Genomic DNA, 23,020 nt, shown 5'->3' with positions numbered 1-23,020 from the left:
AATGGAATGGTAGCATAATGGAGGTATTTTCTAGAGGCCTGGACCAATGCTCCAGGGCACAAGTTCAAATCCTACTAGAGCAGCTGGAGGACTTAAATTCAATGAGTTATTAAATCTGGAATTTTAAAAAATGCTAGTCTCAGTAATGGTGACCATGATGGTATTGTAAAATCCCATCTAGTTCACTAACGACCTTTGGAATGAAAATATGCCCTCCCTACATGGTCTGGCCTACAACATAATTCCAGACACACGGCAATGAGGTTGATTCTTAACTGGCCTAACAAGCCTCTCAATTGTATCACAATGCTACAAGAAGGTCAGGGAACCATAGGCACCAGGTATTACAAAGACAGGTGCGGTCCACATGATTCTGCAAAGTTCACATACTAACAATTGGATAGTTGCACCATAATTTGGATAGCTGTCCTACAGACTAGTCAAGGGATCATTATAAACACAGAATCATGGGCTGGATTCTCCGATTATGAGGCTATGTCCTCACGCCGGCATGGAACGGTGGCATAATACGCCCCAAACTTCGGTGCAAAACAGCCACTGATCCACCTTGTTGCTGGAGGCTAGCATGCCAGCAACGTAGAACACCCGGTTCTAGCTGCCAATACGGCCCAGAGAATTGCCGGATCCGTGACCACACATGTACATGGCGCCGGCCGCTCGCGGATCCGGCCTGCGAAATAGTGCCCCACCTTTTGCTGGCTTGCAAGCCCCGGACTACCCCAAAACAGTGTCCCCAGCACCTGAGGACTGAGTCCGCAGCTGCCACGCCAAGTTCCCGACGGATGAGACCACACGCGACTGACATCGTCGGGAAATCGGCCGGTCGGGGGCCGTCAGTATGGCCGGCATAGGAGTACCCTGCTTCGGAGGGGGCGGATCGTTGCAAAAGCGGCGCCGCCCCCAATTTTGTCGTGAACAGGGATTCTCTGGCCGAATGCCGAATGTGATTTCAGTGTCAACGACCAGAGAATCCCATCCACTATCTTTTAGCCAATGAACAACAGAAGGAATGCTTTCACTGAGGGTATCTGGGGCAAAGAATTACTCTGGGCAAGAGAATTTCAATGTCAATGACCATGACTGACTCAGTCACACCACTGCTGACAGAGTTGGCCAAGTCTTGAAAGCATATCCATCAGGTTGTGGCAGATGGCGAGAGAACATTGATGAAGGGAAAAATCTACTTGACCTTGTCCTCAACAATCTGCAGATTACTGCATCAATGACAGTATTGGTACAAGTGGCCAGTGGACAGTCCTTGGATATACCAAGTACTGTCTTTATATTAAGGACACTATAACCATGCTAAATGGTATAGATTCAGAACTGAGCTAGCAGCCTAAAGCGGAGCTTTCATGAGACACTGTGAGCCCTCAACAGCAACAGAATTGTATCCCACCACAATCTGTAACGCCAAGGCTGGATATATCTCTCACTCTACTATTACCATCAAACCAGGGGGGCAACTCCACTCTGGTTCAATGAAGAGTGTAGGAGAGCATGCCAGGGCCAACAGATCAAACACCTGGCAGCACTGGCCCTCTTAAGGTAGCAGGACTGAAAGGACCAGGAATACCTGCCTTCCACCCACCATGATCCTTCCAATACTAAGGCCCTAATATCTGATCAACGTGCACACATTATACTCAACAGCACAGCATCTCAAGATCTCCCCAGGCCCATATTTAATCACAATGAAAAGATACCATCCACCTCAAGCAGATCAAAGCAATGCAGGATATCCACAGCCTAGCTGCATAAACTAAAGAAAGGAAAGACAATAGCAGTGATCTAGAATTAACTTATGAAGTTTAATATATGTTAAAGCCAAGCAATTTCATTTGAGAGACAATGAATATCCAACACCTTTTAAACATAATATTTGGAGGAGTGAACAATTATTGAATATCAGCATGGACCTGAAATGGGAGCAATTGACTGATAGGAAATAGCAATTCTAAAGGGAACTGCAAGTACTACAGTACAGGCTGATGACAAGGTAAATATATGTGTTTAAAACAAGCTAAGTAGCTAAAAGCTTTCAGGAGCAGTGAAGGGAGATGTGCTCTCGATATCAGGTAAGGTAAACTTGCACATAATGGACACAGAAGTTTGCAGTTTTAGCGAAGTCCCACTCTCTCACAACAAAGCTCTCCTCGACCCAGGGCACATTAGAGGGCATGTTCAAAAAAGGTTGTACGGTTAGCCCCAGCAATTACAGAGTAGTCAGTTTAACATCACTGGTGGGCAAGCTTCAAGAAACATTTATCCAGGATAGAATTACTGGTCACATGGAAAAACGTGTGTTAATTAGGAAGAGCCAGCATGGATTTCTATGGGGAAATCGTGTTAAACAAACTTGCTGGAGTTCTTTGAAGAGGTAACCAAAAGGATTGATGAGGATAATGCTGCTGATGTGGTGTACATGGACTTTCAAAAGACATTTGAGACAGTGTCACACAACAAAATTATGCTCATGGAATAAAAGAGACAGTAGCAACATGGGCACGCAATTGGCTAAATAATAGGAAGCAGAGGGTAATGTCAATGGATATTGTTCAGGCTAGAGGAAGGTTTGTAGTGGTGTTTTCCAGGGGTCTGTTTGGGCTTTTCCTGATATAGACATTAATAATCTAGACCTTGATGTACAGGGGACAATTTCAAAGTTTGTGGATGATACAAAACTTGGAAGCATTGTAAACTGTCTGGGGGACAGTGTAGAACTTCAGAAGGGCATAAACATTTGGTGGAGTGGGCAGATAGGTGGCAGATGAAGTTCAAGAGGAGATTTGGTAGAAATGCTCAAAATCATGAGGGGGTTGGATAGAGTACATCGGGAGAAACTGTTTCCGCTCACAAAATGATCAAGAATGAGAGGGCACAGATTTATTGATTTTCAAAAGAAGAAAATGCGGTATGAGAAAAATCATTTTAAACACAGCAAATGGTTCGGGTCTGGAATGCACTGCCTGGAAGTATGATGGAGGCAGGTTCAATCGAGGCACTCAAGAGTGCATTGGATGATTATGTGAATAGAAACAATGTGCAGCGGTGCCTGGAAAAGGCAGGGAAATAAATAAGTCAGATCGCTCATCTGGAGAGCTAGTGCAGATATGTTGGGCCGAATGGCCTCATTCTGCATCGTAAGAATACTGTGATATTGTCCGATATAGGCAACCTTTCAGTTGCATTAAATTCTCTTGCCCCAAAATGGAACAGCAGAAGGCTGGTGTATTTCTCTCTTTTTTTTCCAATTCCAGGCAGCAAATTCTGGTCCTTTTGAAGATGATGAACATGCAAGCGCCAACCTTGGAACCCAGCAAAATCTCACCCACAGCTTCAAAGTGAAAAGTCAAATTACACCCCCCCAAAAAAAAAGTCAGTTCAAAAACAACTTTAAACATATCATAGAATCCCTACAGTATAGAATAAGGCCATTCGATCCATCGAGTCTGCACCGGCCCTCCAAAAGAGCATTTCCACTCCTCCGTCCACACCACACTACCCCCAGAACCCCATAATCTAACCTGCACATCTCTGGACACCAAGGAGCAATTCAGCATGGTCAATCCACCTAACCCGCACATCTACGGACCATGGGAGGAAACCGGAGTACCCGGAGAAAACCCATGCAGACACAGAAAGAACATTAAAACTCCGCACAGACAGTGATCCAAGTTAGGATTTGAAAGCAGGCCCCTGGCGCTGTGAGGCAGCAATGCTAACCATCGTGCCACAGTGTAGAAGGGCAGGTTAATAGAGTATTGAAAAAGGCATATGGTACACTTGCCTTTATCAATCATGGCATAGATTACAAAAGCAAGGAAGTCATGTTGGAGTTATATAGAACATTGGTGAGGCCACAGCTGGAGTACTGTGTGCAGTTCTGGTCACCACATTATAAAAAAGATGTGAATGCACTTGGGCGGGTGCAGAGGCGTTTCACCGGGATGTTGCCTGGGATGGAACATTTTAGTTATGAAGAGAGGTTGGATAGGCTTGGGTTATTTTCGCTGGAGCATAGAAGACTGAGGGGTGATCTGATTGAGGTGTACAAGATTATGAGAGGCATGGACAGGGAACAGCTGGTCCCCTTAGTTGAAGGGTTGGTTACGAGGCGACACAAGTTCAAGGTTCAGGGTGGATTTGAGAAAAAACTATTTTTACCCAGAGGGTGGTGAAGGTTTGGAATGCACTGCCTGGGAGTATGGTAGAGGCGGGTTGCCTCACATCCTTTAAAAAGTACCTGGATGAGTACTTGGCACGTCTTAACATTCGAGGCTATGGGCCAAGAGCTGGCAAATGGGATTAAGATTGGTAGGTCAGGTGTCTTTCATGCGGCGGTGCAATCTCGATGGGCCAAAGGGCCTGTTCTGCACTGTATTTTTCTGTGATTCTGTGCCGTCCATATGTCTTATGGCACATAAAGGCAATCAGTTAGACTGAAATTGCAATGAGGAACAAGCTTGTCAAATCAAATGCTGCAGGTATACAAAAAGGACAATTTTGTGTGACTATTAATCTGGTTTTATAGTTCTCTCTAACTTAAATAAGATATGACATACGAGAATCTCACTCCCATCAGAACTATTTCTAAAACTGTAATTACTTTCATACAGATTTTAAACAACCACTGTCCCGTGTTGGATCTCACATTCTTCAACAGTAAGCCACAATGTAAAAGGTTCAGCATAATTTATTTTCATACATATTAAGCCATAAAATAGGGAGGACAGTTCGATAAATTAATAATTCAATTTTTTCTTTTTTTATCAAATCACAAAGCACTCCAAAATCAGTTCTCGTCCTACCACAAAGCATTACAAAAATTGCTTATATTCTTAAAATCATGTGTTTGAAACTCATCTTCATTACTCTTTATTGCATCAATCCCCAGCTTCAAACAACAAAGTATCAATAAAGCTGAAATTAGAAAGATCATTTCTGAGAGGCATCATGAACTAGAATCCACATTATTTTTCACATTGTTGTTGATGTTATGTCATGCACAGAAGGTATTGCCTCCTGTCTTATAACAGGGTGTGCAAAACTACCAAGAACATACACAACTAGATCTGCACACCCTATATGCTTATTAGCTGTTGCCATGTTCATTGCAGTTTAGCAATGGGATGGTCACAAAAGGTGGCAACAAGTGGTTCACACAGCATTGTTTTCATAATTGTAAATTCCATCACACTTCTTAAAAAGCATAAATTATTTGAGAGCTAAAGGGCAGATACGGTGATGGGAATTCAGATTTGTACTGTCCAATTACATCTTTCTGAAATAAAAGAGAAATACTGCAGATGCTGGAAATCTGAAATAAAAACAGAAAATGCCGGAAAAGCTCAGCAGGTCTGGCAGCAGCTGTGGAGAGAGAACTAAAGTTAACACTTTGAGTCTATGTGACTCTTCTTCAGAGCCGAGGAGAGGGAGAAATGTGATGGATTTTGTTTAAGATGGGTGGAACGGAGTAGAAGGTCAGGGATAAGTGGGAACTAAGAGAGATTTGTCATGAGAATGTCACTTTAGAACATAGAACATTACAGCGCAGTACAGGCCCTTCGGCCCTCGATGTTGCGCCGACCTGTGAAACCACTCTAAAGCCCATCTACACTATTCCCTTATTGTCCATATGTCTATCCAATGACCATTTGAATGTCCTCAGTGTTGGCGAGTCCACTACTGTTGCAGGCAGTAACCAATGCAAGAAATGTTTGACTGCTCATGTTACTGCAGTGATGTCAGAGTGTGGGTGGAGCTGAGCTCTGGCTCTGCTTTTTAGTTTCACTTTGAGAAAAGCTTGGGTGTATCTGTATCTTTTTGGTTTTGTTTTCAATGTTGTAGCTGAAGCCAGACAAAGCATCTGTACTGCTGTTCTCTCTGCCATGAAAAGACGGTCCCCTGATCATTTGGTGAATTCAGAATTATAAATGTTCTCAGCAGTGAATGTAAACCTGATGTGCTTCTGTTTAAATGTTTTTTTTAAAGTCTTCTGGATGTTAAAAGGACAGCTTAAGGATTACGTAGTGTATTCTTTGGGGGTTGTATTTGAATTGATGGTTGCTAAGATGTTCACTGTATGTTTTAAAAAGGTTAACTTGCCTTCATAGAGTAAACATTGTTTTGCTTTAAAAAAATACTTTTCCATTTCTGCTGTCCTGTAGAGTGGGCTGTGTGCTCCCCATACCACAATCTATTAAAAGTTGTGGGTCAGGTGATCTCCATGATACACTTTGGGGTTCTCTAAACCCTGGCCCATAACAGATTTGACAAAGATGTTATGGCCACAAGACAAAGGGAGTGTTAAAGACTAAAGAAGATGCATATCTTGATATAAAGGTGAAAGAGCAGGATGTGTTAATAGCAGTAAAATGTCAGCACTTTGTGAAAGCAAAACTCATGAACAAGTGACAGATGACCCAGTGGGGAGTGGGGAGTCGTTGGGACCAATAAAAGAGATTTAAAAAGGTAATCAAGCTGGAGGAAAGTCTGATGTTGTGCTTCACCCCCTCTTAAACAGTATAAAATCCAGCATATTTATCATCTTCTTAGCTCTCCAGAACAGTCAGACGTACTCGAAACTTTAGCTCTGTTACTTTGCTGAGCTTTTCCAACATTTTCTGTTTTTGAATCCCTTTGAATCTAGGATGAAATTTAAAATGCACAGTTCTACAAATATTTTTTTTAAAAACTTCTGAAGCATCTGAAGAACAAAACAAAAGACAACACATCATAAGTTCCCAATTCAGTGTCACATCCAATACTGGTGACTGATATGCTGGTGTACTGGTACTGAAACAATTTCTACTGCAGTTAATTGTAAATTATCATAAATACATAACAGGCCATAACTTCCTACTAACAGTGGAAAGTCATGGCCTGCTGGGATTACAGAGATTAATAATAACAATAATAATCTTTATTAAGTGTCACAAGTAGGCTTACATTAACACTGCAATGAAGTTACTGTGAAAATCCCCTAGTCGCTACATTCCGGTGCCTGCTCGGGTACACAGAGGGAGAATTCAGAATGTCCAAATTACCTAACAGCACATCTTTCAGGGATTGTGGGACAAAACCGGAGCACCCGGAGGAAACCCACGCAGACACGGGGAGAACGTGCAGGCTCTGCAGAGACAGTGACCTAAGCTGGGAATCAAACTCAGGCCTCTGGTGTTGTGAAGCAACAGTGCTAACCACTGTGCTACTGTGCTGCCCAAGATTTACCCACTCTAGAAAATTTTGTTGAAACCCCCCATTGGCTGGAGCTGCTTGGAGCTTTCAGACCCCAGCACAGTGCAACCCCAGTGTTTTTGTTTTATTTCACTGGCCGCTATAAAGGAGATAGTGAAATTGGCAGGATAGGGAGAAGTATAGGATCTGGTTGGCTGGGAGGGTTGCGTTGGTAAGGGGCAGGGGGATAGGTTGGACAACAGCAGGTGCCCTTTACAGCTGGGGATGGGGTGGGTGTTTGTAATAGTTACACTGAAGTTAGAAGTGTTTTTATTTCTTCTAACTCTTTCAGAGCAACTATTAGCATAGGACTGGCAGAACCATTAAACTGCTTTGTCAAATGGTTCCTAACACTGCACAATTGTCCAGGGGAAGTTAGTGCTTCTGGGAAATTGCCATGTAAATCCTTACCTGGGAACTTCCCAGAGGGATTTCCCATTGCATCTTTGCAAATCCCCAAATCCAACGCCAGGGAGCTAGTAAGTGACAGGCCAATTTATTTTGCTGCACTCAGATAGAAAATAAACAGTATTATTGAATCACATTGCATTATCATTCATTATCGTTTTCCTCTTTTCATCTCAATCAAAAACCTTCACTTCAGAGCTATCCAAATTACAGCTCATGATGTCTCGCTATTCAGCCCGTAATCCAACACGTAAAGTTTCTTACTTCCTAGTCTAGTACCTGCATTCTCTTGATCAAGATCTCTTTCAAGTTCACTTTCTGGAGTATGCAAAGAAGTGGCCTGTAAAAAAGGCACTTGGTGCCTTTTATGCTACTTGCACCATCTCAAGTACAGCTGGGTCTCAGTTGGTAGCAGTCTTGCATTTGAGTCAGTTGGTTGAGTTCAAATTTAACACCAGGCGCAAAACACAGAAATCTAGGCTGTCACTCCAGTGCACCACAGAAGGAGCATTGCATTGTCAGAGATGCCATTTTTTTGGGTGAGATGTTAAACAAAGCCCCGCCGGCCTTCTCAGGGATGTAAAAAAATTCTATGACAATGTTTTGAAGAATAGCAAAGGAATTCTCACTGGTGTCCTGGCTAAAATGTATCCATAATCAGCATCAATAGAAAATAAAACCGCTTAACGGTCTGTATTATGTTGCTGTTTGTGGAAGGTTGCTGTATGCAAATTGGCTGTTGCCTTTCCTACATGAACTACACTTCAACAATACTCAATTACAAGCCCTTATAAAGCACTTTGGGATGCCCTGAGGTTATGAAAGATGCAACGTAAATGCAAGTCTTTCTTTAACTCAAAGATAGAAACAAATAATTGACAGTTAATATATAGCCAGGGTGCTGAAACAAATGCAGCACCATTCTACAGAAGTCAATTTACTCAATTGTCAAACCAGCATTGTGACCAAATTTATTGTACTAATAATATACTATGTACATACATTATGGCACTGTTACTCCATTGCCACAATACCAATGGTCTATTTGCCTTTTCAAATTTACAGAGGTTTACAAGCCTGACACAAAATTAGCGATTATGAAAGTGCAACAACTCAAAAGAACCAGCAATTTAATTGCTAAATTAACCTGCCAATTCTGCAGCAGTGGGCAGAAAATAATACCTAACTTGGAAGCAAGCAATTTCAAGCGAGGCCTTCCTTGATCCTCTTGAAAATTTTCAGCAGCCTCAATTAAACCTCAGTCCCCAAAAAAGATTAAATGAGATTTTGGTAGAATTTGGGCGACAGGGCGGCACAGTAGTTAGCACTGCTGCCCTACAGCTTCAGGGATCCGGGTTCAATTCCAGCCTTGGGTGACTGTCTGTGTGGAATTTGCACGTTTTCCCCGTGTCTGCGTGGGTTTTCTTCCACAGTCCAAAGATGTGCAGGTATGGCGAATTGGCCATGGTAAAATTGCCCCTTAGCATCCAGGTACGTGCAGGTTATGGGAATGGGACAGGGCTTGGGTGAGGTGCTCTTTCGGAGGGTCGCTGCAGATTCGATGGGCCGAATGGCCTCCTTCTGCACTGTACGGATTCTTTGGTTCTAATTTAACAAGTTAACTTTGACCTTGGTTATGACTTTAAAATTTTCCAATACCCACTGAAGTTGTTGTAAACTTAAATGTGGAACAACCAGCCCCAAACCAATTTCTTTTAGTTCTGAAAACTTTATGGTAGACACATTTACTCACCTGTGCAAATGAGCCCCCTTCTCAATTGGCCAGCATGGAACATTTGCGATTGTGTTATTGATAGTGTTAAAATACCATACAGAGAACCATAACAACTTGCATTTATACAATGCCTTTCATATAGACTGTTATTTAAAACACACATAGATACCATCTAGTATCCTGTTGCTGGTGATGTTGTTCCGGGATTCTACTAATGGTGATTGCTCCTCGCATCGTTTTGGCTTCAACCTTCGTGGTTTGGCTTCAAGGTTAGGCTGAACCATGAGAAGCTCCTGTCGTTTCTTCCTCTGCTTGTGTTCAAGTAGAGCACGCTAGCGAAAAATTAAAGCATCCGTTAGGAAATAAGACTTTTAAACACGAGGAAGAGGAAAGTTCATTCAATAAAATCAATATATTTTAGCAAAATAGTATTTTGATTACTGCCACAGCAATCAGCTTTGGAAACTTTCAAAGATAGAATTGTAGAATGGTTGCAGTACAGAAGGCAGCCATTTGACTTGTCGTACCATGCCAATTCTGTGCAAGAGAAACTTCAACAAGTACCACTGTAGCACTGCAGATTCTCTCTCCTTAGGTGTTTATTCAACTCACTTCTAAAGCCACAATCAAATTTGCCTCACCACATTCTTGGGCAGTAATGTGTTGGGTAGGCTGGGTCGATGTGGACTGCACTTGATGCAGTGAAGCAAGAGACAGACCTCCAACACTTGATAAGATGCAACACGATTTTATTTAACATCTAAACTATTATACATGTTCAACTGTGGGTTGACACTATGCTGACTTGACTGGAGATCTGATACTAGCCTAACCAGACTTACTAGCTACCACATGTGTTTGCACTGGCCAGCTCACTAACTCTGACCGTCTCAGAGGCTAGGTCCCGAGAGAGCGGGAAAACTGGTACCCTCTGGCTTTATAGTGGTCGTGTCCTGACTGGTGATTGGCTAGAAAGCAAAAAATATTTTTAAAAGGCATGAAACTTGTAAATATTGATGTGCAAAGACTGGAGATATTCACACAGCAAAACAAAAAGTTAGCATTCAGGTACAGCAAGCAAATGGCGTGTTGGCTTTTACCGCAAATGGCTTGCAGTATAAGAATAAAGAAGTCTTGCTGAACTTGTATGGGGTTGTGGAACTCTTGTGAAATTTTGGTCTCTATATTCAAGAAAGGATAGACTTGAATTAGAGGCATTGCAGTGAAGGTTTGTTACATTGGTCCTTGGGATAAGAGGGTTGTCCTACTAGGAGACTGAATAAACTGCATCTATATTCTCTGAAGGTTAGAGTGAGGGATAATCTCATCGAAATAATCAAAATTATGAAGGATAGATACAGAGATGTTATTTCCCCTGTTCATTTAGGATTGAATGAGGAGAAATTTCTTCAAAGGGTTGTGAATCATTGTAATTCTCTACCCCAGTGATTGTGGATGTTCCATCACTGAAATATATTAAGGTTATAATTTTGGTCTCTCGGGGAATTGAGGGATACGGGCTGTTTACGGGAGAGGGGAGTTGAAATCCAAGATCAGCCATGATCATGTTGAATGGCAGAAGAGGCTAAAATGGTCCATATGATCTTCTCCTGCTCCTATTTCTTACGTTCTTATATAGAATTATCACTGGAGTCATATATTGCACAAAGGAAGGTGATTGTTATAGTTGGTGCACAATCATCACTGCCTCAGAATATTGCTGCATCACTTCCTCATGATATGACTAGGCCTAAACACCTTCAGCTGCTTCATCAATGACCTTCCCTCCATCATAAGTTCAGAAGTAAGGATCAACACTGATGATTGTACCACGTTTAGCTCCTCAGACAATAAAGCAGTCTGTGCCTGTAAGCAAGCAAGACCACATTCAGGACCAGGCTGATAAGTGGCACATAGTGTCAGGTAATGGCCATATCCAGCAAAATAAAATCTAATCACCTTCCCTTAACTTAATTAGTGAAGGTATGGCAATAAACTTCAAATCAGGTTGACATGAGGCATGGACAGTCACAACCATCTTCCTCTTTGCTAGGTATGATTCAGTGGAGAGACCCCTCGCTCACTTCCCCTTGACTTTACCCTGGCCCCCCTCATTTTCCCTTTTCCCTTGACATCTATCCCAACCCCCCCCCCCCCCCCCCCCCCCCCAAGCATTTCTACCATCGACAAGGCACAAGGATGGATATAATAGAATCCCCTCCGCTCGGTTTGATGAATGCATCTACAACAACATTTGAAAAGCCCAACAATACCCCCGGGAAATGCCATTAGATATATGCAGGTGAGGGCTTTTGTGAGGCGACAGGTGAGGGAATTCCCGTTGCTCCCGGCACAAGAAGTTCAAGATAGGGTGATCTCGGGTGTATGGGTCGGGGAGGGCAAGGTGTCGGAAATACACCAGGAGTTGAAAGAAGAGGGGGAAGCCCTGGTAGAAGAGTTGAAGGGTAAATGGGAGGGGGAGCTGGGGGAGGAGATCGAGGAAGGTCTGTGGGCTGATGCCCTAGGTAGGGTTAATTCCTCCTCCTCGTGTGCCAAGCTCAGCCTGATACAATTTAAGGTGGTCCACAGAGCGCACTTGATGGGGTCAAGGTTGAGTAGGTTCTTTGGGGTAGAGGACAGATGTGGAAGGTGCTCAAGGAGCCCGGCGAACCATGTCCATATGTTTTGGTCATGCCCGGCACTGGAGGGGTTCTGGAGAGGCGTGGCGGGAGCAATATCTCAGGTGGTGAAAGTCCGGGTAAAGCCAAGCTGGGGGCGAGCAATATTTGGAGTAGTGGACGAACTGGGAGTGCAGGAGGCGAAAGAGGCCGGCATTCTGGCCTTTGCATCCCTAGTAGCCCGGCGAAGGATCTTGCTAATGTGGAAGGAGGCGAAGCCCCCCAGCCTGGAGGCCTGGATAAATGATATGGCTGGGTTCACAAAGTTGGAGAGGATTAAGTTCGCCTTGAGAGGGTCTGCGCAGGGGTTCTACAGGCGGTGGAAACCGTTCCTAGACTATCTCGCGGAGCGTTAGAGGAAGGTCGGTCAGCAGCAGCAGCAACCTTGGGGGGGGTACTGCCTGGGAGGGTGGATGAGCAAGAGATAACATGAAGGGTTGGGGAAACTGGCACGTACGGGTGAGGGCCAGTGTACAAAGCTGTGTACACTGGCCCTCATTTTGTATATCATTTTGCCATGTATATATCTTGCTCTGCGCGATTTCTCGTTTTTTTTTGTTACGGGGGGGGGGGGGGGGAGTTATTGTTTGTAAGGGAGAAAAATTGTGTTAAAAAACTTTAATAAATATATATATTTTTTTAAAAAGGAATGCCCAACAATATAAAGGACAGAACTGCCTAGCAATTGGCACTTTCCATCACCAGTACAGCATGGCGGAAGTATATACCATCTACTGCCGCAACTTCAATTAACAAACTCTTGACCTATAGAAAGGCAAAAGTATATGTGAATACACCACCTCCAAGTTGCCCTCTAAGTCACACACCATCCTGACTTGGAAATATACCACCTTTCCTTCATCGCCAATGGGGAAATTCCTGGAACCTTAGAGCACTACGGGAGCAATACAGCAAAACACTTACAGGTTGCAATAATTCTAGAAGATCTCAAAAGCAACTAAGGTTGGGCAATTAACGATAGCTTTGCCAGCAACATCCGCATCACATAAGTGAATAAAAAAGGAACTGAGATTTACAGGTCGGGATCAATCCATTGTCCGTGCAAAATAACAAGAGTCAATTATATTGATCCATGTGCTTTCATGCAGAAAAGGTAAAAATCATTAGATTCTCTTCCTTGCTCACTATTCAGCAAACCATACTCAAAATGTAGATGTACAGAATGGGTTCAAGATAAAAACCCTGGGTTAACTCTGTAGTTGAATAACTGAGAAAGGAGGGCTGTGCGACTCATGGGTCAGGCCCAACACATGATGAACCAACTGCAACCTCATTATGACAGACAACAGCTTACATTATACATTTTCATTATAAACATTTACATACGCAGTTTGTTAAAAATAATTTGCTGTTATTTTCCACCTTTTACCTTCAAGGTTGGCATGGTCGCACTGTGGTTAGCACTGCTGCCTCAGAGCTCCAGGGACCCGGGTTCAATTCTGGCCTCGAGTGACTGTGCGGAGTCTGCACGTTCTCCCTGTGTCTGCGTGGGTTTCCTCCGGGTGCCTCCCACAGTCCAAAGATGTGCAGGTTAGGTGGATTGGCCATGCTAAATTCCCCCTAGTTTCCAAAAAAGGTTAGGTGGGGTTACTAGGTTACCGGGATAGGGTGGAGGCGTGGGCTTAAGTCGGGTGCTCTTTCCAAGGGCCGGTGCAGACCTAATGGGCTGAATGGCCTCCTTCTACACTGTAAATTCTATGATTCTATGATGAGTTCTTGAAAGCTAATGAGTCTTTCTGAAATGCATTGGAGGAAACTATCTTTGCCAAACCTGCACTAAAGACTCACAAACAGCAAAATTGATAAATGTCCATTTCACGATTTTAGTGGTGATTTAAAGGTAAATATTGGCCAAGACACTTGGAAAATGTCCTGCTCTTCTTTGACTGCTGCTATGGGATTTTTTATGTGCACTCGAGAGCAGACATCTCTTCCAAAATACATTGCCTCATGCAATGAAGCACTATTTATGTGCTCCAGTCTGTGAAGTGGAGCTCAAACCCACATGGGTCATTACTGAGACAAGGCTAACACAATTACAAATCTGAAACTAATTAAAAACAACACATCTGTGCGACTTACAGGAATATAATGGGGGAAAAAATTGATAAAAATTAAATTATTACATCACATTTGTAATGCGAGCTTAGTAACGTACCACGCTATACTTGCGTGATCTGGCCACATGGTGGAGCTTTATTGTATTTAAACCAAAAAATGCTCAAAGTGCATTCTGAAAAAATGTCCTTTTGAAAAAGTAAAAAAAAATCCAAAATAAAGGATTGAAAATTATCCCTTGACTTTGATATTTTATACTTATGGTCAAGCTAGAAATGCCATTAACATTTTAATGAAAATGTTGGCAAATCTGTGCCTCCCCACAAAGGCAACCTATTCTATTCTTACGGCGGTGAATGCATTAACTTCAGATAGCGTCTGCTGAATGTTGTGTAGAATTGAAGTATAACTTCATCGCCTTTGTATTGCAGGCCCCTAGATGATTACACATTTGTTTTGTTTAGTTAGATACTTAATTGAATGCCTTACTGACCCACAAGATGGCATGAAGAAAGCAGGCCTAAAGACAAGAGTACATACACGCTCCTTAGACAAACCTTCAGCCCTGTGCACCCCGCTCCCCTCACTCAAACCCAATTAACTTTGAAGAATGAATACTGTGCGTTGGAATGAATAAACATCCTGCATTTGTAATTATACACTGCAGCCCAGAATCAATACATCCAAGTTTCAGTTTTCTGCAACATTGCAAGAATGAAGGCAGCCATATTTCCTAACCGTATATATCCCCCATTTACAATTTTAAATATCACTACGCCCATCACAGGCCAGTGTAAAACTGTGCATGGGATCCTCTTCAACAGACAGAATGATCCAGGATGGCACCATCACAATTCCAGAGTAGCTTTCCACTCTGGAATACAGAGCCTGGTGCATCCAGAGCGACAGTCGGCCAGTGCAGACTCCCATCCCAACCCCCTCCCCCCACTCTGAACAAAGAACAAAGAGCAATACAGCACAGGAACAGGCCCTTCGGCCCACCAAGCCTGTGCTGACCATGGTACCTGCCTAAACTAAAACTGTCTGCACTTACGGAGTCCGTATCCTTACATTCCCACCCTATTCATATATTTGTTTAGATGTCCCTTAAATGCAACTATCATGTCTGCTCCCACCACCTCCCCAGGCAAAGCGTTCCATATATTTACCGCCCTCTGTGTAAAGAAACTTGCATCGCACATCTGTTCTAAACTTTTCCCCATGCACTTTAAACCTATGTACCCTAGTACTTGACTCTCCTACCCTAGGAAAGTGCATCTGACTATTCACTCTGTCCATATCACTCATAGTCTTGTAGACCTCTATCAGGTCGCCTCTCAACCTCCTCGTTCCAGTGAGAACAGACCGAGTTTATATAACCTCTATTCATAGCTGATGCACTCCATACCAGGCAACAATCTAGTAAACCGCTTCTGTACCCTCTCCAAAGCACCACATCCTTCTGGTAGCGTGGTGACCAAAGTTTTGACCCACCTCTTGCTTCTTCTTTTTTTCTTATCAGCTTCTTGTCTTCAGCATCATTAAGGATGCTGAACGGGTCAGAATGGTAGTCGAGCAAAGTGATGGGTAATAGTGTAGGGTAAAAGGTCCCCCGGATAGCGACTGCAGGACCAAGCAGAATTCATGCTCATTAACCTCAATTTGACATGTCCCTTCCCTCCCACCCTTGCTGTTCCTCCAATAAATTCTGTCTATGGAGGAGCAGCAAGATCAAGACAAAGGATTATTGGAGGAGCTGAAAGTCAGCATGGGAGAGACAGAGGGCAGTTTGAGAGACTAAGGGCGCGATTCTCCGATGCCGCGCCGGTTGGGAGAATCGCCCGTCGTGCCAGTTTTCCACGCGACGCCGGTCCAACGCCCTCCCACGATTCACCCAAGCGGCGAGATCGGCCCCATCAAGTTCTGCGCGGCACAGGCCGGAGAATCGCCCAAGACACCCAAAATGGCGATTCTCCGCTACCCCCCCACTATTCTCCAGCCCAGATGGGCTGAAGCCCCAACGGCATGACCCCAGTTCACGCTGTCGCCATTCACACCTGGTAAATAAAGTCGTCAGCCAGCACTGAGGAGGTGAGCGGACTATCCCGGAGTTCCTGCAGACCGGGTCGGTTTCCCCGAGAACGCTGCGGCCAACGGGGGATGGGAGGGGGGTGAGGGAGAGAGTGGAGGTGGGTGGGAGGTGAGGGAGTGGAGGAGGGGGGTGGTGAAGGAGGGAGTGGAGGTGGGAGGGATGTGAGGGAGGGAGTGGAGGTGGGAGGGGGTGAGGGAGGGAGTGGAGGTGAGAGGGGGAGGGAGGGAGTGGAGGTGAGAGGGGGAGGGAGGGAGTGGAGGTGGGAGGGGGGGAGGGAGTGCAGGTGGGAGGGGGTGCGGGAGGGAGTGCAGGTGGGAGGGGGTGAGGGAGGGAGTGGAGGGGGGTGAGGGAGGGAGTGGAGGGGGGTGAGGGAGGGAGTGGAGGTGGGAGGAAGGGAGTGGAGGTGGGAGGGGGTGAGGGAAGGAGTGGAGGTGGGAGGGGGTGAGGGAAGGAGTGGAGGTGGGAGGGGGTGAGGGCAGGAATGGAGGTGGGGGGGTGAGCGAGGGAGTGGAGGTGGGAGTGGGGTGAGGGAGGGAGTGGAGGTGGCAGGGGGGTGAGGGAGGGAGTGGAGGTGGGAGAGGGAAGGAGCGGAGGTGGGAGGGGGTGAGGGAAGGAGTGGAGGTGGGAGGTGGGAGGGGGTGAGGGAGGGAGTGGGGGTGGGGGGTGAGGGAGGGAGTGGAGGTGGGAGGGGGGTGAGGGAGGGAGTGGAGGTGGGAGGGGGGGGGGAGGGAGGGAGTGGAGGGGGTCGTCCATCCGCAGATGCCACATGTCAGCCGCCCTTCCATGGCAGGACGGTGACGAGGACACACCCGCAGATTGTCGTGTGGCTGATGGGCACAGGCGACTGGCACACCGGTGAGGAAGACGGTGTGAACTGGCCGTTGGTCACAAACAGTGACCAGGGGTTAGGCTGGCTGCATGTCTGCAGCGCGACCAGGCCATCGGGGCACACAGGTATCCCATGCCACCCGGCTGCTGAGGTATGGAAGAACCTCCGTGTAACATGTTGTTTGTCTGCCCCCCACTACCCTCCTGCAGGTCACCATGTATGCCAACCAGACAGCGATGTTCACCGCCGTGTTTGGAGCCTCTGCACTGCAGTTGGCCATCCGGTAGCGTAGACTGCGACGGCCCACAGTGGCTGCAGATGCAGCGGCTGCTACTGCTGCAGTGGGGATGGCCGCGGAGTGCCCGTCGTCGCCGCGCAGGCCGCAGGCGCTCAGGGCCGGAATGTCCAGGGGGATGCCGAGGGGAACATTGACTCCCAGACGGTGAGGCATGCACAGGATGCGGGCACTGATCTCGAAGTGCATGGGGGGGGGGGGGGGTCGAGCCCCTACCGGACATTACATGCAGGAGGAGAGTATGGTTCAGCAGGGAAACGGTCGCACATATATGCCACCTCGTGGCGCACCTCGCACCACGTGGAACGGGAGGAGGACACGCTATACCAGTCTCCATCAAGGTGACGGTGGCCCTAAACCTTTACGCTACCGGTTCCTTCCAGGCGCCGAGCGGGGACCTATCTGGAATCTCACAGGCATCAGTGGGGGAGAGATTCGCTGAACACTGCCACTTGCACCGCCAGTCGTGCACACGGGCACCACACAGCACCCACTATCCCTCGTGGCACTTACCCTGGCAGCCCTAGTGAGGCCATGGAGCTTCTTCCTGCACAGCTCCCTGGACCGGGGGGTGTGCCCCACAGCACTCACGGCGGTGCTAACATCACGCCAGCCGCACCTCACTGGGCTGGACGGCTGGCGATGCCCACGCCTTGGGCAGAGGGTGGCCCTTCGTTATTCAACCTCATCGAGGAGGGTGTCCAGGTCCGTGTCCCGGAACCTCGGTGCGGCTCGTCGGGGCTCAGCCATCTCTCCTCCTTCTCCTGGGCCCTTCCGTGCGCAGATCGCGTCATTTATGGTGGTGCGTGGCGTCATTCGGGCGTCGTGCGCTTACGACGCTGCTTTCGCTCTGCAAGCCCAGAGTTCCTCGCGGCCCCGCTCCGAGCCCATTTTCGGGGCCTGAATCGATCGCGATCGGGGCCGCTTCGCGCCGTCGTGAAACTCGACGGCGCGCACGACAGCGCAGGGACTCCTGTCGTAACATCGGAGAATCCCACCCCATGTGCTGACGCTGGGGCTGAATCACGGGTGTTCTACGACCGGCTCCGATAGTGCCGCCAGTATCAGAACAATTCAGGACATGGTAACGGGCCAGCACCGGCGCTATGTGGAACAAGCACAATTCCAACTGACCCAAGCGTCAGATTCGGCACTGGAGATCCTGACAAGCTGGAGCCGCATATAATAATAATAAGAATAGTATAATAATCTTTATTGTCACAAGTAGGCTTCAATGAAGTTACTGTGAAAAGCCCCTAGTCGCCACATTCCGGCGCCTGTTCGGGGAGGCTGGAACGGGAATAAAACCCTCGCTGCTGGTCTTAAGACCATAAGACCTAGGAGCGGAAGTAAGGCCATTCGGCCCATCGAGTCCACTCCGCCATTCAATCATGGCTGATTTCAGCTCCATTTACCCGCTCTCTCTCCATAGCCTTTAATTCCTCGAGAAATCAAGAATTTATCAACTTCTGTCTTAAAGACACTCAACGTCCCGGCCTCCACCGCCCTCTGTGGCAATGAATTCCACAGACCCACCACTCTCTGGCTGAAGAAATTTCTCCTCATCTCTGTTCTAAAGTGACTCCCTTTTATTCTAAGGCTGTGCCCCCGGGTCCTAGTCTCCCCTGCTAATGGAAACAACTTCCCTACATCCACCCTATCTAAGCCATTCATTATCTTGTAAGTTTCTATTAGATCTCCCCTCAACCTCCTAAACTCCAATGAATATAATCTCAGGATCCTCAGACGTTCATCGTATGTTAGGCCTACCATTCCTGGGATCATCCGTGTGAATCTCCGCTGGACCCGCTCCAGTGCCAGTATGTCCTTCCTGAGGTGTGGGGCCCAAAATTGCTCACAGTATTCTAAATGGGGCCTAACTAATGCTTTATAAAGCTTCAGAAGTACATCCCTGCTTTTATATTCCAAGCCTCTTGAGATAAATGACAACATTGCATTTGATTTCTTAATTACGGACTCAACCTGCAATCACAGGGAGAGAGAGAAGACTGGAGGGGGCCGACCCCTTACCATTGCAGAGCAGAGGGTGTTGGGCTGGTCAGCAGGCTTGGAGAGTGGGCAGTCGGCGAGGCGGAGGCTGGCATCTAACGGCTAACGAATTGCGATATCCCTATGGCACGTGCCACCCCTCCCTCCACACCTGCGATCTAACCATGCATCTTGACTGGTGCTTTCACCTGGTGATGAGGCGGGTGCATCTGGAGTGCCTCACCCTGCCGCTGCAACTCTGAGACTCACCTGGTGACGAGGAGGGACCTGCTGGTGACTCTCACCCCCTGCTGCAACCCCGCGACACCGCAGAGCACACGTGTGGTGTGGGGAGCTGGTATTGGAGGTGCACACGGACCTGGGCCCCCTGGGCTGCCCACGGAGGTACCAAAGCCTGCTGCCCCATGACCCCCCCCCCCCCCCCCCCCCCCCCCACCCCACCCCCACCCCGGACCATTCCCATCACCCCAGGGGTTCAATGCACCATGAGATGGAATGGCCAGAACAAATGCAGGACCCATCCCGCTGATGGATCGGCTGGGGTCTGTGGGCTCCTAGGTGGATGGCACCTGTATGGTTGGTGGCGCTCTGTGCATTGACAGGACACATGGCAGTCAGAGGGCTGTGCAGCCAGGTGGCTGCCTTGCAGGCCACAGCAATGGCGGTCCATGCTCGGACACCCCGACCCCACAGCCCATCTCCTGGTCGCCCCCCCCCCCAGCCACTCACCCCCTGGCCGACGCCATCAGCCAGCAGGCACAACTGGCAGCCCACCAATGAGCCTTTGGCAACTTGATTAAATCCTCTCTCTCCCTCGTCGACTACAGCACCCATTTCCCGATTTTAAATACCCCAATGAACCACAACATCACCACTTCTGCCTCGCGGAGGCGGAGCATCATGGGAGGCCAGAGAATACCGGGTTGGACCCATTAATGATATGCTAACTGTCGTTACTGTACAATTTGTATACCCACGCAATCGCATGGCATGGAACATATTCAAGCCATTATCAAGGCACTGGAGCATGTTTTCCCATTGGCGCCCGGCAGCAACCTCGATTTTCAGTAACGCGCGATTTTCCATCTGATCGTGATTCCGGCGTCACTAGACAGAGAAGCCCACCCATAATCTATGGAGGAACAACTCTGTGATTCCTGCATTCACTGTTCCTCCAATCTCGCTGTGCTGCAAACAGTTTTGACTCTCAGCAACCTTCTGTTTAACTGATAGTTAATTATTCTTTTTTTTAAAAAACCGACAGCTGATGAGAGTGATGAAGACCTGGCAGTCCCAACTTTTTTTAAAATAAAAAGTCCACTGAAAACCACCAAGCAGTTCCGACTCACTGCAACTGTTAGTGACTACCAGTTCCAAATTGTTCTTTCAAAGGTGGTTCTGGTGTGAAGGTTGGAAAGGAAGATGCCAATGGCAGATTTCTAAAAGCCTGATGTAGGAAATCCACCATTTGGTGGAAATTTCTCATCCCTAAATTTTATGAATAGTTCATTCAGTTTTATGCTCCCCACCGGCTTGCACAACCCCAGGAGAAAGATGCTTCAGATCACATTGAAGTGCAGGTGGTTTGGTATTAGTACAGTGATGGACCCGATTGGAGTAGGGCGATCTGGGATCTGGGAACATTAGGGAATCTTTGGGCCTCAGATTAGTGAGCGGGATTGTTTAAGGAACTAGGGGTAACAGAAGTAGTCTATTTTGTGTATAGAAGGAAAAGGACAATTTTGATTTAATGAGAAATGTTAATCAGCAGTGATCATTATCAAGGAAGCAGTTTTAATACTTTCATCATGTTCATACATCATCTGAAGAAACAACATTGGGTTGTCTGCCAGCAAAATATGGCTTTCCTCTGCACAAGGGGCTGCTGCTATCTCTGGGAAGCCTCCTAACAGCTGAGGAGCATCTCAGCTCAAACATCTTTTTGCTGCTCCTTGCTGCCACTTTGATCCAAAGCGTGCTAGATAATGGAAAAGTATTTCGCCCGCACCCTCCCCTGACCACCCACACACACACACACACTAGACAGAAATTAAAGTTTGCTGATGAAAACAAAGCTAGGTGGAAATATAAGCTGTTGAGGCGGACACAAGAGATATAGACAGGTTATCTAAGTGGGCAATAAGACAGTGAATGCAGTACAGTATCGGGAAGTCTGACGTCATTCACTTGGGGCAGTTAGAATACAAAAGCAGAATTTATTTGCTTGAAACTTGCAGCGCAGTTTTGGTTTCCATATTTGAGGAAGGATAAATTTGCATTGGAGACAATAAAATCATGTCCTCAATTATTTAGAAAACATTTTTTTGGAAGCTTCCATTGTTCTTGCCCCATTATGGTAACAGCACCCTAACCTCCTCTGGATTGCTTTGGTGTGCCTAAAAGTGCTTGTATTATTACAGTTGCTGAGTGCTCAAAAGGTTGATGTAATACATTAGTACTCAGCACTAATTGCTCCCAGATAATAGCAGGGAAAGAAGATTGGCCACGCTGTCTCTAATTAATATCTCTATCACTGTTGGAAGTTGTCCCAGGGACATTTAATTGAACTCCATTGCGGCCACATTTTAATTACTGTATAGTCATGATTTTCTACTTTAAACTGGCCCAGTTAGAATACTCAATTCTTTTTTTCTAATTAAGGGGCAACTTAGCCTGGCCAATTCACCTACCCTGCACATCTTTTTGGGTTGTGGGGGTGAAACCTACGCAGTCATGGGGAGAATGTGCAAAATCCACACGGACAGTTACCCGGGGCCAGGATCAAACCGGGTCCTCGTCGACGTGAGGCAGTGGTGCTAACCACTGTGCTGCGCCCCCCCCCCCCCCCATCTTATTATTTTTAACCTAACCTGTCTTAATATCTTTCAACTGTTCTATAATCTTATTCCTAACACACCTTATTTTTAAATTTAGAGTACCCAATTTTTTTTTTCCAATTAAGGGGCAATTTAGCATGGCCAATCCACCTACCCTGCACATCTTTGGGTTGTGGGGATGACCCCCACGCAGATGCAGGGAGAATAACCCACCTAAAGCTTCTACATTATTCCATGCTGCTTCTTGTACTCTCATTCTCTGTCTTCCTGCAAACATGATTTTAGATGCTCTCATTTAGATAACCTCCCTCATCAGAAAGTTGGCCCCAATTCCTTTCAGGAGTGGGTTGCCCCATTGTACACTCCACTGTTCTAGAACTAGCATTAATGTTCTAGAAATCGGAACCGTACTCTCTTACACAAAGATTCCAATATTATTCCTCTTGTCTGGGGAATGCTCATTGCTTAGATTCTATCCATTTAATTGCCCCAAATTTCCAGGGCTTTCATCAAGAGTTATAGCAGGGTCTGCACATACAATGGGGTGAATAAGTGACCTTATTGCAGGTCAAATTGGATTATTTGGTCCAGAAACCTTCTGGCTGTTGCTGGGAGCATCGCAGCCAGATGACCCACAACCCAGCTGCCAGGTTTGCAACTGCAGTCCTGCTTCTACCCTGGATTTCTGGTTCAAGGCCCTGCTAGATCATGTGGATAGTTTGGTCCACCAAAGCTTGAACAGGCTGAGCTTCCAGTCCACTGCATCTTTCCAGTCCCTGGGCAGAGGTGGAGGAATT

At 46.5% G+C, this 23,020-nt stretch overlaps 1 protein-coding gene across 6 annotated transcripts in view; it reads right to left on the bottom strand.

Moving 5' to 3' along the window:
- LOC140396284 (tubby-related protein 3-like) overlaps window positions 1-23,020 on the bottom strand; it is a 175,402-nt gene that overhangs the window by 110,585 nt on the left and 41,797 nt on the right. For all 6 annotated transcript variants that reach the window (XM_072484684.1, XM_072484685.1, XM_072484689.1 and 3 more), the window contains one exon: window positions 9,573-9,735. In XM_072484684.1, coding sequence (XP_072340785.1) covers window positions 9,573-9,735 — 163 coding nt within the window. The remainder of the gene's footprint in view (window positions 1-9,572; window positions 9,736-23,020) is intronic.

This window comes from Scyliorhinus torazame, chromosome 19 (assembly GCF_047496885.1).
Source record: "Scyliorhinus torazame isolate Kashiwa2021f chromosome 19, sScyTor2.1, whole genome shotgun sequence".
NCBI lineage: Eukaryota > Metazoa > Chordata > Chondrichthyes > Carcharhiniformes > Scyliorhinidae > Scyliorhinus > Scyliorhinus torazame.
Note: the sequence above shows the minus strand (reverse complement) of the source record. Positions and strands in the feature narration are given on the sequence as shown.